Below are 17226 nucleotides of genomic sequence, written 5' to 3'. Positions count from 1 at the left end.
TTGCCAGAAGGTAGCTAGTCTAATCATAGTAGTCTACATACGACTCACTAATGCTACAGAATCAGTAAAGCTCACAAATGGTAATGATTGTGAATTAAAGTTGGTATAACAATATACACATAGATGTGCTCCAGTGTGAACTGTTATTGCTGCTTGTTTACATTTCACCTTAATTTGCTCCTACATTACACTCCAATATCAAGTGTTAACCAGGGAAACGCAACCAAAATATAAACATCTCATTCTTACAAAAGCAGAGGAATGAGAGGAGCTTTAAGAAAGGCAAAGATTAAAGAATACAAAATGGTTCTTAATTTTCCCCAAAAAGGTATGCTAAAAAACAAGTGAAAGTGTTAAATTTGGCTGTAGTGAACTAAGTATTTCCACATCTGGTCATTAAAATAGAATGCTGAAAATCATAATGAATAATAACAGTTTTGAAATTACTTTGAACAGGAAGAAGTGCCAGTTGGCTTCAAAGAGTTCATCAAGTTTCACCATAATGTCCTTCACCCTTATTTTAAAAAAGATTAGCTGCACTTACCCTTGAGTTCGTGGATCCTCCCACTGGGTTGTCCTTGTATTGTGGTTAACAAAATAGACTCGTCCATTATCCTGGCGTTTCTCTGGGGGTAAAGGAGTGAAGATGAAGTTTTTATTAATTCGAGATTATAAACAATGCAACTTTTTAATTCTGTTGTTCTTCATTGATTCCAAATTTATCAATTAGATATTTTGATGTGTTCCATTAATTTAAATTGAGAGGATCACATTGTGGTCAATAAAGATGGAGTAATAGGGAAAAGATTTTTTTAACTGATCTGAGGTGAGTAGAATCATATTATTAATGTTATGGATTCACATGCTGACAGTCAGACTTGTCCCTCACTGCAAGATCTGTGTCATAAATGAACAGCAAGTTTGTATGCATACCTTAATAAATGTCTGTCTGTCTCAGTTTCTGAGAAACCAAAACTTTTCCAGCTGTGTCACTGAATACTACAGGCCTTGAAATTCACTGAAGGTTTATAACTGTATTACTTGTGGCCCCTTTTTAAATCACCACCTCTGAGAAATCTTACAAAAAGTACATTTGTTCAGAAACTGCAGATGTTCTCAGCTAACAATAAAACATTTTGTGGCTGTAGAACGTCAATGAACTATTCTTTACCGTGTGAGGAAACAGACATTTTACCTGGTTAAAAAACAAATCTTTTCTTTTGAAAATTAGTTTGAACCATCATAAAAAACTAACAGCTCCTTATAATCTCCAGGCAATGAATGGATTATTGTATATGCAGGAGACCTGCTTCTTGCCACCCACTCTGTGGTTTGTCAGCCTCATGGAACATGTATGTTATTTGTCACTGTGAAAACACTATTGAACTAAATAAACAATTCAGCCCACTCACCAGTTAGAAAAAAAATTACATTGATTTCAACGCACTGTGCAGTCAAAATGTACTTACACAGATAAAAAGATTTACTTTTTAACCTTCATGCTTTTAATTAAAACAAATCAACACCAAATGAAAACCAGTACAGCTACTAGTACTGAGAACCCTTCAACTGGCTGAAATATTTTTGAACTACTGTACTCACTAAGAAAACCAGTTTTTAAAATTACAAATACAAAGGCTTTTTAGAGTCAGGACTTATGAAATCCTGTTAACTTGCAGAAACTTGATGAAGCATATTAATCAGTTTTCAGCAGGGTTGCTGGACATGGCAAAGTGAAGTCACCAATGGTCTAAGGAAGAGTTGAGGGAAGAATACAATAGACACATGCTATGTAACTCTTCCTAAGGTTGAAACTCTTGCTACTGATTTACGAAGTAGCCCCGTTACTGGCAAATGCGACATCCCCATTTGACCTAAGGGAGAAGCTATACACCAATGCTTCAGATGTAGATCAGGGTTAAGTAATTAACCTCCTTTGAAGACAAAACAATACTTTTTGAATTACTGACAAGAAGTTGTTGATAAAATTTATACTGCATTGAACTTTTTAAGTCTACTGCATTAGACTTTTCTTGCATTAAAGTAGGCAAAGATCTTTAAATCAAAACTAAGATAAAACCAAGAGTAATATGAGGCCCAAATTAGATATTCTGGAGAGTAACTTAAAGTTTGTTAATAAGGTGGTATCGATGAATTAGATTCATTGGGGTAAATATTTTCAGGATAATTCATCACATCATCATATCATAATGATAATCTGCCAGTTTGCCAAGATCATGTAAATCACTACATCATCATTACAAATAAACATTTAGGTATATACATTCCTGCGTCATGATTAGATAGATCCACATGATTCTCTCACGTGAAGATCATTTGCTTATCATAGGTTTTATAAAGTACCCAACTTGAAGCGAGGTACTTCCCAAAGACTGGGAATGGCAACCTTCCTTAAAGTGCTGCTTCTTTTTGAAATTTCAGAACTAACAGAGGATGGAAGCTGAAGCTATCAATGAAAAAAAACAAATGACTATTCAAGATTCTAATCTTTTTTTTAGTAACTTTAATGCCATTATCTCTGGAACAAGGTAATAAATTTTGCACAAGAGCTGTAAGTTCACCTATTGTCCTACAATACAACAAAATGTAAAAATGTTGGGGAAAACGGTAATCACACAGTTCTTAAACATTAATTCTACTATGGAAAATTCTGGTACTACTTCTCCTGTATATTATGATCAAATTTTCCCCAAAAAAAATTCAAGCTCTGTGGTGCTTGACAATTACAATGTTCCTGAACCACCCTCTCCCCACCCCACGCCTCCCTCATGGCATACAAGGTAATGCAGTGGCAGCAGTTATAAAAAGAAACACTTTTTTTGTTAAGGTACCTTTTAATTTTTTATAATATTGTTTACCATATTAGGACAAATATTTAATAATCATTAATACTGCATCCAGTCTATGCAAAGCTAATTACTTCAAATTAGCAGACAATCTAAATCTTAATCTATAATGAAAAGGTTGAAATGAAAAGTAAAATAAGACGTAACAAAAAATTTAATTAAATAAAACACATTCACTTGTCTTTCTTACACTATTGAATTTGAAATGACAGATTATAATTTTAGTCAAATTCCCTACAGCACAAACATCTCCTATCACTGAAATTTAAAGCATTTTACTGTTTAATGATTAGAACATTCCTTGCTAATGACTATACAGCAAATGGATTAATAGTTCATAGAATTGAGAAAGCTCAGCTCAAACTTTCAAGCAACAGTAATTTCTTCTTACCCCAACCAGCAGGCAGTGAACCAAGTGCATCATTGTCGGCAGAGACTCCAGAAGGCTATAACAGAAAAGAGATAAAAATCCAGCACATTGTTACTTGAGAGAATGGCTAAGATACTTAAGACAACTATATCACGACCTACTGTAGTAATCTGTAGATCTCCCAACTTGTCTCTTCCTTTTTGTTTAATACAACAAACTTAGTAGCTGCTGAAATCTTCATCTTTCAAATATACGTTATGAAAGCTGTTTTCTAAAGCAATTGTGCCCACTGCATATAGTGCATGGAGATCCAACCAGAGAATTTAAAACTTCTTCACAGATCAATTATAAAACACTAACTGTACCAATGCTAGACTGACACTGTTGGCTCAGGCAGCAGAAATTGCACCAGTGCTGCTGTGCGTCTCTCTCTCTCTCTCTCTCCAAGTTCTACACACAGAAATCACGGGCTGTTCTAATGAAATCATTACCGCATGGTGTGTACGCCCAAGCTTCCTGCCTGAAGTGTGTGTTCAACCTTTCTCAATGTGGTGTTAATGTAAGCAGTATTCTGCTATGTAAATTAAAACTGAGGGGACATTCATGTTCTTTCCAGACAGACGCCCTTCTCTCCTATGAATGTTTTATTCATACTCACAAAAGCACCTTTATTCAGAATGTAAATGAATGGCAATGAAGTGGCTGCTCTGCCCCAACCAAGCTGAGCCGCTCAGAGTAAAGGAAACTGATCATGACTAATGTTTGGGTATTTACATTACTTGCATAGTGCTGTGCCAAGAGAATTTGGCATATTGTCTGGGATGAGCCATTTTGAACTGCTTTTAGAAGATATTCAGCAGAAAAATCATTAAATTTGTGAATTCTCCGCCATCAATTTTCCATTAATTCCCCCACACATGTTAAAAGTCATTATAAACGATGTAGTTCATCACTGTTTTTTTCTTTATGACTGTGAGGAAAGAATAATGGCACTCATTTTGTTTCTCAGATGTCTGAGTGTCTGTCTGTCATCCAAATTTCCAACTTGGATTTCAAAGAGAAAATGAAGCACATTTATGTCCCTTTCGGGAGTTTGCAAAGAACTTTATAGCAAATTAACTAATTTTGAGACTGATCTCTGTTGTAGTATAGGCAGCCAATATGTAAAAATCAAAATGTTGAAACATCCAGAAGAACGGTTTTCGTGATGCTGGTTAAATATTGGCCAAGTAACATGGGATAAATTCATTTGCTATTCTTTGAAATGGTGCCACGTCATCCTTTACATCTACCTAAGGGAGCAGGTGGGTCCTCAGTTAAAGAACTCTTTGAAAGAGGACACTTCCAGCAGTGCAAGATTCCAACAGTTCTGCACAGACATGTCAGCCTGTTCTTTCCGTACTCAAGCCTTCACAATGGTACATGAACCCAGAACATGGGCAACCTCTACATTACTGGGACAGGTTGGGGAAAGGTCAGTGTTCCTAGCAAACAGTCTGTACCATGACTGTCCATAACATGAAGCTGTGCCATCTTTGCATCTGTCACAAAACACAAGCTGGAATAAATTCCAGAAGAGTAAATTTTATTTTACTTCTCAAACTTTTGAGTAATGACCTATAAATTCTATGTGGTAAATTTCCATAGCCAAAATCGTCACCTGTCTTCTGATTCAAAAGCAAGTGTGCTACCAATTGTATAAAGGCTGAAACGAGAATCAATCAAACATGCCCGCCTCAGCAGCATGCACATGGTCCGTGCCTCTAGAACAGCAGATCAGATCCATTTTGTTCAACCTGATCTTCCTAATCAATCATGTTCGCATATTCCTACACAGAGGAAAATACAGTACCAACCCAAATTGCAGGAAAAAACCCCGACTCTAACCCAAACATTTCAGCAAAATTATTCTCTTAGTAAAAACTTTCACATCAAGATATTATCCTTCTTTTATATGAAAATTTCACAATTAAGCTGTTGTCATTTTTTTTTACACACACATTCAGAGAAATACTGTTGAAGTAATTTTACCAAGTAAAAGGTTAAAATGGCACCATTTTACTAACTTGGGCAGTTCCTCCATAAATACAAACTGCAAACTATTGCAATAGCTCTGCCTTTGCCAGAATAATGTTGGAGTTGTGTTTTTTTTCTTAAAGGAACTTCCAAAGGATTGCAACTGCCAGTGAATGTGATTCATGGAATATATGACATCTGAGGCACAGTACCTGCTGTTTGTTTTACACAAATGTTACAATGAAATTAAAATATTTTTTCGATGTCAGGCAGAAAAAAAAATTGTAATAATCATTTCAAATTCAAATTTTAACTATACTACGAACATTTGTCAAGATTTTGATGCTTTGAATTACATGAGAATCATTCAGGGGTTCCCAACCTGGAGTCCACGGACTTTTTGCATAATGGTATTGGGCCATGGCATAAAAAAAAAGGTTGGGAACCCCTGTTCTAAGTGCAGATAATTTGGAAAAATCACTTGGTGAAATATTGTTCTTGCTCTTGCTTTTTATTTCTTCTGAAGCCATGCCAGCACTTAGGGTGTTCAGATAGAGAACCATTTTTTAAAATGAGGAGCAGGATCAGGTGGCATTTCTGCAGTTAGGTTATGGCAGTCCTCTGCAGCCTGTGGCATGGAGAAGTAACACTTTGTCAGGAACTCTCAAAATCAACACGATCTTAACTTGTTTTGACAGTAGTTCCTTCAGCCAGACACCACGATTTGCTATTCATACTTGCAGAGAGTAGTCACTAAGTAGCTGTTTGCAAGGCAGATCAGCACATGGCTTTCTCAAATGACTTCAACAGAGAACAGAAAAATGATTTGAGACTTCTTGTGACTGGTTTCTCCCAATTCTAGGCTGGTATCTTCACACGCTGGGTTTAGGCTATTAGAACACCTACTTACAGAATTCATTAGTAGCACAGGGCACTCTTCCAATTCATAAAATATGATCAACAATCATAGGATTACATCAATTTCTTGAACTTCCGGTGATTGCACCCCACTCCCTTCACCATCCCTCATTCCTGTTTTCCTCTCTCATCACATCTCCTTACCTACCCATCACCTCCTAGTGCTCTTCTCTTTCTTCCATGGTCTTCTATCACCTATCAGATTTCCCCTCCTCCAACCCTTTATCTCTTTCACCAATCAATTTCCCTGCTCTTCACCTCACCCCCTACCCTGGTTTCACCAATCACCTTGTACTTCTTCCTCCCCTCCCCCACCTTCTTACTCTACCTTCTTATCTTTGTTCTCCAGTCCTGAAGAAGGACCTCAATCTGAAATGTTGACTGTTTACTCTTTTCCATAGATGCTGCCTGACTTGCTGAGTTCCTCCAGCATTTTGTGTGCAGTGCTTATCATAGGAACAGTATTGTGAATGTTTGTGTATGGTTCCCTTCGAGAAGATAACATTAAGTAATCTGCTAAACCTCAAGCAAAGTAAAATATTCAACTTTTGGTCAAAAATCAGATGGTAGTTACAAGGACAAATGGATATCTTTACTTCCCGGCTTGATGCCCCTAAGAATTCTCCGAGTTACTGGCTGGACCCAAAAGGTCTGCACAAACTTAACACCTGATGGCAGCTGAGATCCAAACACATGAAATACACGTCAAAGAAACAGCTTTCTTCTGGGGTGGTTGCATGTTCATTGTTTCACTGTTGTTTACAAAATCCTACTAAATATACTGTTGAGGCATGACAACTGACAAAACAATTATTGAGTAGACAACAGAAGTTCTGAAACAGTGTCCTGCCATCATGATTATGTGTTTAACATTATTTAATGGACGAAAATCCATTTGAAGTATGCAAAGGAACAAATCTGGACCTGTCGCTCTGATAACAGCAGCAGAAGGAGTGAGTTCAACACAACCAGAAATGCAAAGGACTAGTTGTTCTAACAATAAATTCAAATTGCACACAGACACTATGGATATTCAGTTCCTGTCACAATCTTCACCACACCTGCCACTCTGCATTAAACAATTGAGATCAATGAAATATGAATAACATTACTTCCAACCAACCACACTGAACAGAGCAAAATCCTTAGCAATTTCATTTCTTACCAGTGATCAGATTTTATTTTTTAAAAAAACACTTTGGTTTCCAACAATGTTCGCCCCTAAAAGGTCTCAATAAAATTGGTTGAAGTCTGGCGTGGCTCATATTGGGATCCTTAAGATGATTCTGTTTAACAACGTTTAAACACCCAGGTATTTGTCAGACCAGTTACTGAGGGCTGTTTATATTAATTTATTTTCTAGGACAATGGCAAAAATTAAATCAGGAGAAGATAAGCAGTGGATAATACTGATATCTTGAGGGACACAGGCTTATTTTGCACTGGTTGTGCCACTACCTGGCCTCAACAATCTGTGGCTAAGCTGCTATTGGAGGGCAAGGACAGAAGGCGTTTCAGACAAGCATGTGACCATCAGAACCTTTCATACCACCATCCTTTCAGTGCCTCACAAGCAAAAATCAAAGCTGGATTCTTTTTTTTAAAAGGTTCACCCCACTTTATATAGGCCTTGTATTCTGTGCAAAATGTTAATACTTATTCGATTCACAAAACAACCAGGTCAGCATTCAGTCAGTCAAGTGTAATTAGGTCTAAGAAGGATTGTTGCCAAGCCTAAAAGTGAAGAGATTCTTGAGTTTTCACCACCCATAAGCCTTCTCTACTCACTGTAATTCTGGTGCTCAGAGTTAAAAATTAAGCTAGAAATTTTAAAAGCTGAAAGTCAACAAAAATCTGGCTTAGTTTTTTTGTTTAATAAACTGGTTTTAAATGCATCAGTTCCATCAGTATCAACTTTTCAATATTTCAGATTTAATAGAAATGTCACCAAAGGAGGTCTGACATTGGCAGTTATTTTTGAACATTTCTTTCCAGAAGCATAAACCAATGTGTTTTAACTTATAGCTGAATAAATGGCTGCTGTCAAAGGACTTCGAATTGCTTTTGAATGTCTCTGACCATCACAGAGATATTTGAAAAATATAAACATACAAATTTTATTATTAAAATAACAAAGGTTCTTAAAACACCTTAAGTGCCAGAAATTAATTTTTAAAAATCTGAATAAGTAAAATATATAAAACTGAAAAACATATCTTTCCACTTGTGGTTGATAATCCTGCAAGCTGTTATCTCACCTCGAGTACGTAACTGACTTCTAGTTTGGACAGACAAGAATGGAAATCAGTAACTTACGGGCTCATTCACTGAAGTTAGTCAGGGGTTCTCTGTAGATCTGGCTAAAAATCAGTGGATTCTATTCAAGTTTCATAAATGATGTTTTCCAAATTCCCACAATTTCTTTTTTAAAATTAAGGCATGGAGGAAATAAAGTCAAAATAGTTTCTTTTGTATTTTGCCAGCATCCTTTATGGTTTACGAGCAAATATTTTTTAAAACATTCATGACAAGAGCAGTGAAAGTAAGAACAGATTTTGTTAAAATTCAGATATTTCAATATAATTTTTCCCTTCTCTTGAAACTGTTTTACAGTGAGTTTGATGGGGAAGGAGAGAGAAAATGAAATAGATAATTAATATAGTTTTCAGCGAGTAGAAAAAATTAAAACCTTCTTTGTTAGTACTTAACAAAGTTTAGTACTAAAAAGATAGCATTCGAACTTGGTACAAAAGCACAAGAATGGAATTTTTCACTTGCTTTTGCATACACTACAAGAGGAATACATCCCATGAATATTGTACTTACGAGTGTTTACTAATAATTAGCATTAATTTTCAGCAAAATACCAATCTCAAAAATAAAATGCAACTGAGGGGAAATTAGTTATGTGGAACCTTGGATCTCAAAGAACAATTTTCAAGTTGGTAATAATAGATGATAGCTCTTAAAACCTATCTACTTCAAAATAATATATTCTAGTGTTCCTCCAATTCTTTGAGACATTTTCAGATTTGTTGGCTTTCAGACTTCACATCATCTATTCTTACCTAAAAAGCCATATTACTATGATGATATTATGAGTGAAGAATCTATTTTGATTTGTGTATCAGAGAAATGGCTGATTTTGAGCCAGAGAAACAAAGTAGAACCCTGGGCTGAATCTTCCATTAAGAAGCTGGGCACATACTAGGTACAGTCATCTCCCCCAACATGGCAAATATTCCATGAGACTAGTAAGTAAACAGTAGAATCTGAATCAGGTTTAATATCACCAGCATATGTTAACTTTGTTCACTTTGCAGCAGCAGTACAATGAAATACATGATAATACAGAGGAAAAATAACTGCAAACTACAGTAAGCGTGAGCATGTAGGTACAGTGGCATGCAAAAGTTTGGGCACCCTGGTCAAAATTTCTGTTACTGTGAATAGCTAAGTGAGTAAAAGATGACCTGATTTTCAAAAGGCATAAAGTTAAAGATGACACATTTCTTTAATATTTTAAGCAAGATTACTTTTCTATTTCCATCTTTTACAGTTTCAAAATAACAAAAAAGGAGAAGGACCCAAAGCAAAAGTTTGGGCACCTTGCATGGTCAGTACTTAGTAACACCCCCTTTGGCAAGTTTCACAGCTTGTAAATGCTTTCTGTAGCTAGCTAAGAGTCTTTTAATTCTTGTTTGGGGGATTTTCGCCCATTCTTCCTTGCAAAAGGCTTCTATTTCTGTGAGATTCTTGGGTCCTCTTGCATGCACTGCTCTTTTGAGGTCTATCCACAGATTTTCAATGATGTTTAGGTCGAGGGACTGTGAGGGCCATGACAAAACCTTCAGCTTGTGCCTCTTGAGATAGTCCATTGTGGATTTTGAGGTGTGTTTAGGATCATCAGTCATAGTCATACTTTATTGATCCCGGGGGAAAATGGTTTTCGTTACAGTTGCACCATAAATAATTAAGTAATAATAAAACCATAAATAGTTAAATAGTAATATGTAAGTTATGCCAGGAAATGTCCAGGACCAGCCTATTGGCTCAGGGTGTCTGACCCTCCAAGGGAGGAGTTGTAAAGTTTGATGGCCACAGGCAGGAATGACTTCCTATGACGCTCAGTGTTACATCTCGGTGGAATGAGTCTCTGGCTGAATGTACTCCTGTGCCCAACTGGTACATTATGTAGTGGATGGGAGACATTGTCCAAGATGGCATGCAACTTGGACAGCATCCTCTTTTCAGACACTACCGTCAGAGAATCATTATCCTGTTGTAGAAGCCATCCTCTTTTCATCTTCAGTATTTTACAGACGGTGTGGTGTTTGCTTCCAGAATTTGCTGGTATTTAATTGAATTCATTCTTCCCTCTACCAGTGAAATGTTTCCCATGCCACTGGCTGCAACACAAGCCCAAAACCCCTGTGCTTAACAGTTGGAGAGGTGTTCTTTTCATGAAATTCTGCATCCTTTTTTCTCCAAACATACCATTGCCCATGCGGCCAAAAAGTTCTATTTTAACTTCATCAGTCCACAGGACTTGTTTCCAAAATGCATCAGGCTTGTTTAGATGTTCCTTTGCAAACTTCTGATGCTGAATTTTGTGGTGAGGACACGGGAAAAGTTTTCTTCTGATGACTCTTCCATGAAGGTCATGTTTGTGCAAGTGTCGCTGCATAGTAGAACAGTGCACCGCCACTCCAGAGTCTGTTAAATCTTCCTGAAGGTCCTTTGCAGTCAAATGGGGGTTTTAATTTGTCTTTCTAGCAATCCTACGAGCAGTTCTCATGAAAAGTTTTCTTGGTCTTCCAGACCTCAACTTGACCTCCACCGTTCCTGTTAACTGCCTTACGAACTGAAGAAATAGCTACCTGAAAACACTTTGCTATCTTCTTATGGCCTTCTCCTGCTTTGTGGGCATCATTTATTTCAATTTTCAGAGTGCTAGGCAGCTGCTTAGAGAAGCCCATGGCTGCTGATTGTTGGGACAAGGTTTGAGGAGTCAGGGTATTTATAAAGCTATGAAATTTGCATCACCTGGCCTTTCCTAACGATGACTGTGAACAAGCCATAGCCCTAACAAGCTAATTAAGGTCTGAGACTTTGGTAAGAGTTATCTGAGAGCTCAAATCTCTTGGGGTGCCCAAACTTTTGCATGGTACTCCTTTCTTTTTTTTCACTCTAAAATTGTACAAAACAAAAATATATATACTAACACAAGGAATTCTGCAGATGCTGGAAATTCAAGCAACACCTTGATATATACACTAATCTTGCTTAAAATGTTGAAAAGAATATTTCATCTTTAACTTTATGACTTTTGGAGATCAGTTCACCTTCTACTCAACTATTCATAGTAACAGAAATTTTGACGAGGAGTGCCCTAACTTTTGCATGCCACTGTATATGTGTATGTTTGTGTGTATAATATATAATATAGTTAAATTAAATAAGTAGTGCAAAAAAATAAAAAGCAATGAGGTCGTGTTCATGGGTTCAATGTCCATTTAGAAACCAGATGGCAGAGGGGAAGAAACTGTTCCTGAATCGCTGAGTGTGTGCCTTCCTACCTGATGGTAACATTGAGAAGAAAGCATGTCCTGGATAATGAGGGTCCTTATTGATATATACTGCCTTTTTTGAGGCACTACTCCTTGAAAGTGTCCTGGATGCTATGGAGGCTGATGCCAATGATGGAGCTGACTAATTTTACTACTCTCTGCAGCTTACTTCGAACCTGTGCAATAGCCCCCTTCCCCATGCCAGAAGCTGATGCACCCATGGTACATCGGTAGAAATTTGAGAGTGTTTTTGATGACATACCAAATCTCCTCAAAATCCTAATGAAATATAGCTGCCGTCCTATCTTTTTTATTGCTGCATCAATATGTTAAAATAGCTAATTATAACACTAATATTCAAAAATTTTCTGATTTCTGTTTGTAGATTATGGCTGCCAGCATGAAGTAAAAGAAATATGAAAGTTCAAGTTCAAGATTGTTTCATGTCATTTCCAGTATGGAAGTGTAAAGGAGAATGAAATAATTGTTTCTCTGGATCTAATGCAGCATTTTAAAAAAAGCACTATAAGATAAAGAACACAATAATTAAAAAACACAATAAATATAAATATATAAGATAGGTTACATAGATAGATTGACTGTACGTCCATAAAGTGATAGGAGGCACAGGAGTGTCTCTACACAGGGTGACTGACAGGAAATGACAAAAAGGTGGCTGGGGATGTGGAGTTAGCGGATGGAGGTGTTGTTCAGCCTTACTGCTTGGGGAAAGTAACCATTTTGGAGTCTAGTGGTCATGTTGTTGATGCTACTTTGCCTCCTCCCTGAGGGGAGTGGGACAAACAATCCATGAGCAGTGTTCTACTGAGCTGGAAGACTCGTATAAAATCAGCTTGACAACTCCACATTTTTCTGTTGGAAGGAAACTGAATAACCTACAAAACAATTTTAACACAACTTGAACATGGGAATCCAGCATCAAGCTGCAGTCTTCAAATCACTCATCTCTAAGCTATCACAATTTCCTCTGAATTGTCAGGTAGAAATACAGCAACAATGAGTCAAACCATTCTTTGGGAGTAAAATTAAACTGTAATCGTTCTTTATTTACTTTTATAATACATCCGCCAGCTGGTGGCGTAGTGGCATCAGCGCCGGACTTCGGAGCGAAGGTTCTCGAGTTCGAATCCAGCCGGCTCCCTTGCACGTTTTCCATCTGTGCTGGGTTGAGCGTTGAGCTAGCAACTCAGCCTCATAAAAATAAGAAAGCCTGCTATAAAAATGCTGTGATGACGGCGTCCCGACGATTCCGGCTGGTGTTAAGAGCTTTCTTCTTCTTCTTCTTCTTCTTCTTCTACTATAATATATCTGTTCATTTTCTCTCAAATACAAAATTGTATTCTTCCCTTTTTTCCTCCAATGCTTCAACAATTTGTCATATGGGATATTTGAAGAATATCACAAAATCCTGACACAATTAACTGTTGGGAATACTGAATATAATGAATACAGCTATCTTACATCTTTTAAAAACAGTAAAATGTCTGATGAAATTACTGCATTATTTTATAATGATGGGATTATATAGTGCACAGGAAGCTTCATAAGACATCTGCTCAGTATATTTACACATGAACAGTGACCTCATATTAAAACTCATAAAATGAAGATTAAATTTAAAACAAAATGCATAAAATATGAAACTAAGTGATTAAATTTGATTCTAAATGTTTTTGAACATCTTAAGGAAATAAAATATACCTTGAAAATTCACTTCTATTCTCTTGTATGCTAGATATTTCCCAACGAGAAACAAAAAACTAGAGGATTTATTTCATTCGTAATTCAAAGAAATTAATATGTTTTAAAAATCTGTGACAATGGTATAGTAGTGAGAAAGTGAAAAGAATCAATAAGTAGAAAAGGAATTAAATTATTACGACTCAATGATTCTATTGAGAAAGCAACAAAAATAAACGATAGATAAATTAAAGACCAGCTAATAGGATGGAGAGTAAAGGCAGGAAAATTATATTTTTCAAAATACAGTGACATAAAAAGTTTCTATGTTGAAATGCATGTATAAAACTTCATACCATGAAAAATTATATTAGTTTGCTGTAAAAGACACTGACTTTAAACAAAACAAAAACAAATCCCCTTTTTAAACTAATTTATAAAAGGAAGGAAAGTTGTGTCAATAGGTAAACAGATTCTATGTAGAAAAGAAGAAATTTATTCTTTTTTTCAGCTGAACCTCCTGAAGTCTGCGAGGATATTAAGAGCTTTCAATGTCTTTCTAAGTATAACCAACAACCATAGCATTGATGCTTTTGTTGGCTGCCTGTCATAATGACGTGAAGTACAACATCATTTGGATGGTTTAATTTCTCCACACTGAATGTCAGAATAAAATGTCTTCACCAAAAATCTGGAACTATTTTTAAACTGTTGTTATTATACTCACTTAAACCACTTTTTTAAAAAAAGTATATAATACAGTGCACAGTAGGGCTCTCCAGCCCTTTGAGCCACGACGCCCCAACAATCCCACAACCCAAATTAACCATAATCTAATCATAGAACAATTTACAATGACCAATTAAACTACCTGGTGTGTCTTTAGACTGTGGGAGGAAACCGGAGCACCCAGGTGTTCCACAGGGAGTAGTACAGTGACTCCTTACAGAGTGGTGCTGGAATTGAACTCCTAACTCCAGAACGCCCCGCACCTTAATAGCATCGTGATGACTGCCACACTACTGTGGCACTTAGTTAACTTATTCTAAAATAAAACTGTACAGGAACAGGCCCTCGGCCTACCACGCTCACACCAACTCTCAAGTACCTATCTATAATAATCCCATTAGCCAGCATTTGATCCTTGGCCCTCTGTGACTCAAATGCTCGCCACGATACCTCTTAAATGTTGTGAGGATACTAACCTCCCACTGAGGCAGTGTGTTCCAAATTCCAACCTCTTTCTGTAGGGAAAACTGCGTCCCCAGATCCACTCTACCTCACACCCAAAACCCTTGGACTCTAATTTTATGATATTTTTATAAAAAATCATAATGAATTGCATGGTAGACACAAAAGCCTAATTCAGTGGTCAATAAAATAATTTGGGGAATGTTAAGTAGGCTAAACTATGCTGTGTGCTTTCCTGTTGGTGCTAATATCATGCAAGAAGATCCAAGATCCAAAAGGTGTGGTGGAGAAGAAATCATCTTCACAGATTAAATGACATGATGGAACCATCCAAGACAGGCCAAAATATCTATGATCCCTCATAATGGGTCAGATGTGGAGAGAGTGAGCAGTTTCAAGTTCCTGGGTGTCAAGATCTCTGAGGACCTAACCTGGTTCCAACACATTGATGCAGTTATAAAGAAGGCAAGACAGGGACTATACTTCATTAGGAGTTTGAAGAGATTTGGTATGTCAACAAAAACTCACAAACTTCTACAGATGTACTGTGGAGAGTATTCTGACAGGCTGCATCACTGTCTGGTATGGGGATTGAGGTGGGGGGGGGGCTACAGCACAGGACCAAAAGGAGACGCAGAGGATTGTAAATTTAGTTGGCTCCATCTTGGGTACTAGCCTACAAAGTACCCAGGACATCTTCAAGGAGTGGTGTCTCAGAAAGGCAGCGTCCATTATTAAGGACTTCCAGCACCCAGGGCATGCCCTTTTCTCACTGTTACCATCGGGTAGGAGGTACAGAAGCCTGAAGGCACACACTCAGCGATTCAGGAACAGCTTCTTCCCCTCTGCCATCCAATTTCTAAATGGACATTGAACCCTTGAACGCTACCTCACTTTTTTTAATATACAGTATTTCTGTTTTTTGCACGATTTTTAATCTATTCAATTTTCATATACTGTAACTGAGCTACTTCTTTATTTATTTTTTTTCTTCTATACTATGTATTGCATTGAACTTCTGCTGCTAAGTTAACAAATTTCATGACACATGCTGGTGATAATAAACCTGATTCTGATTCTGAAATAAATAAAAACACCAGCAAAAGTTGCAGTGGGGTGACACGGTAAAGCTAAGTGCACAGGATAGGAATAAGACAACTAAAACTAAATGAAGGAAGAGAAGAGCTGAGAAATGTTTTGTCAAAGTAAAATTCATAAGGCATATTGACCAAGAAATGTTCACAAATTAAGGAGCCAGATACAACAAAGAGTGAGGAGACGCTCACTTTGATTAATGATAAAAGTAATGCCATGAAAGGGTAGCATATTGAAGAAAATCAATAGTTGTTTGTTATGTCTCCCCACTCACTGGAAAAACAGAGACACCTTCTTCTCCCTTATTAGGGAGAGAGAGAGCCTGTGGTATGTCATATACCGGGTGAAATGCGAAGACTTTGGGGTAACTGCAAGTCTGTGTCTCTGCTATGGCTTTGCTCATGCTTCAGTGCTCGGGGGGGGGATGCCGATGCTTTTTTTTGCCGGTGGGAGGGGGATTGTTGCTTGCTGCCGCTTACGCGCAGGAGGAAGGGGAGCTGGGGGGGGGGATTTTGGGGTTCTAACATTCACCTGTAGTTCATTCTTTGGGGCACTCCTTTGTATTTGTGGATGTTTGCGAAGAAAAAGTATTTCAGGATGTATATTGTATACGTTTCTCTGACATTAAATTGGATGTTTGAAAATTGATGGAATAAAGATACTGAAAAGGCAAGAGGTTGTAAAGAACACAAGAATGGTACAGAACAGATGGATCTCCTTGCAATCTGCCACAGGTAAAGTCTTTGCTCAAGTTGTCCAGACCTGCCCCTTCAAGTGGCCAAAATGTTACTCTATGTCGCAGTCTGGATTCTGCTTATCAAAAGATACAATGGACACGTTCTTCACTCTTTGAGAAGGAAAATGAAAGTAGAACGATTTGAAATCCATCCATAAAGAGGTACTATGAAGAATCTTTTCCAAATTAGCTACCCTCAAAATATTCTCCATTCTATGCCTGCAACATGGAGGCATATAGGCCATGATTCTAACCAGCAGATGTACTACAGACCTAGAACTAGTGCAGCCTGTGATCAAGCAAACTGTATGGCTTCATAATTTTCTTATCCATCTTTCTCAGTGCAATGTTGCACCTCGCTAGAACAAGCTTCCCTCTGAAGTAGAGCTAAATAACAGGTTGTATGAGAAACCGTTCAACCCCTGCTATGTCCACACTAGAATCAACTTCACAGCAACCTCAGTCACTAAGCTGCAGTACCCTGATGATGCTTGTGTACGTTCACAGGCAGAGACCAAACTCCAAGTCATTGCCATTTTGCCAACTGAAATACATGGGAATGGGCAATATCCTAAACATACATAAAACAAAAGTCATCTCCCAACCACCTCCCACTGCAAAACATTGCCCAACCATCACTAGCAATACAAGTTGTTTATGAGCTCTGGAACGTGTGACTGCTTTCCAGTATCCTGAAGGTAGAAACGAGTGATAAAATTTCTCCACAACCCCCAATGCACAGCACAGACTTTGGCCAACTGA

The 17226-nt window shown here is 37.4% G+C and overlaps 1 protein-coding gene across 2 annotated transcripts in view; it reads right to left on the bottom strand.

Moving 5' to 3' along the window:
* Positions 1-17226, bottom strand: part of wwp2 (WW domain containing E3 ubiquitin protein ligase 2) — a 188889-nt gene that overhangs the window by 45005 nt on the left and 126658 nt on the right. For both annotated transcript variants that reach the window (XM_072279818.1, XM_072279817.1), the window contains exons 11-12: positions 3259-3313; positions 545-626 (exon numbers count right to left, since the gene is read on the bottom strand). In XM_072279818.1, the coding sequence (XP_072135919.1) occupies positions 545-626; positions 3259-3313 (137 nt within the window). The remainder of the gene's footprint in view (positions 1-544; positions 627-3258; positions 3314-17226) is intronic.

This window comes from Mobula birostris, chromosome 15 (assembly GCF_030028105.1).
Source record: "Mobula birostris isolate sMobBir1 chromosome 15, sMobBir1.hap1, whole genome shotgun sequence".
Classification (NCBI taxonomy): Eukaryota; Metazoa; Chordata; class Chondrichthyes; order Myliobatiformes; family Myliobatidae; genus Mobula; species Mobula birostris.
This window is presented reverse-complemented; position numbering and strand designations above follow the sequence as displayed.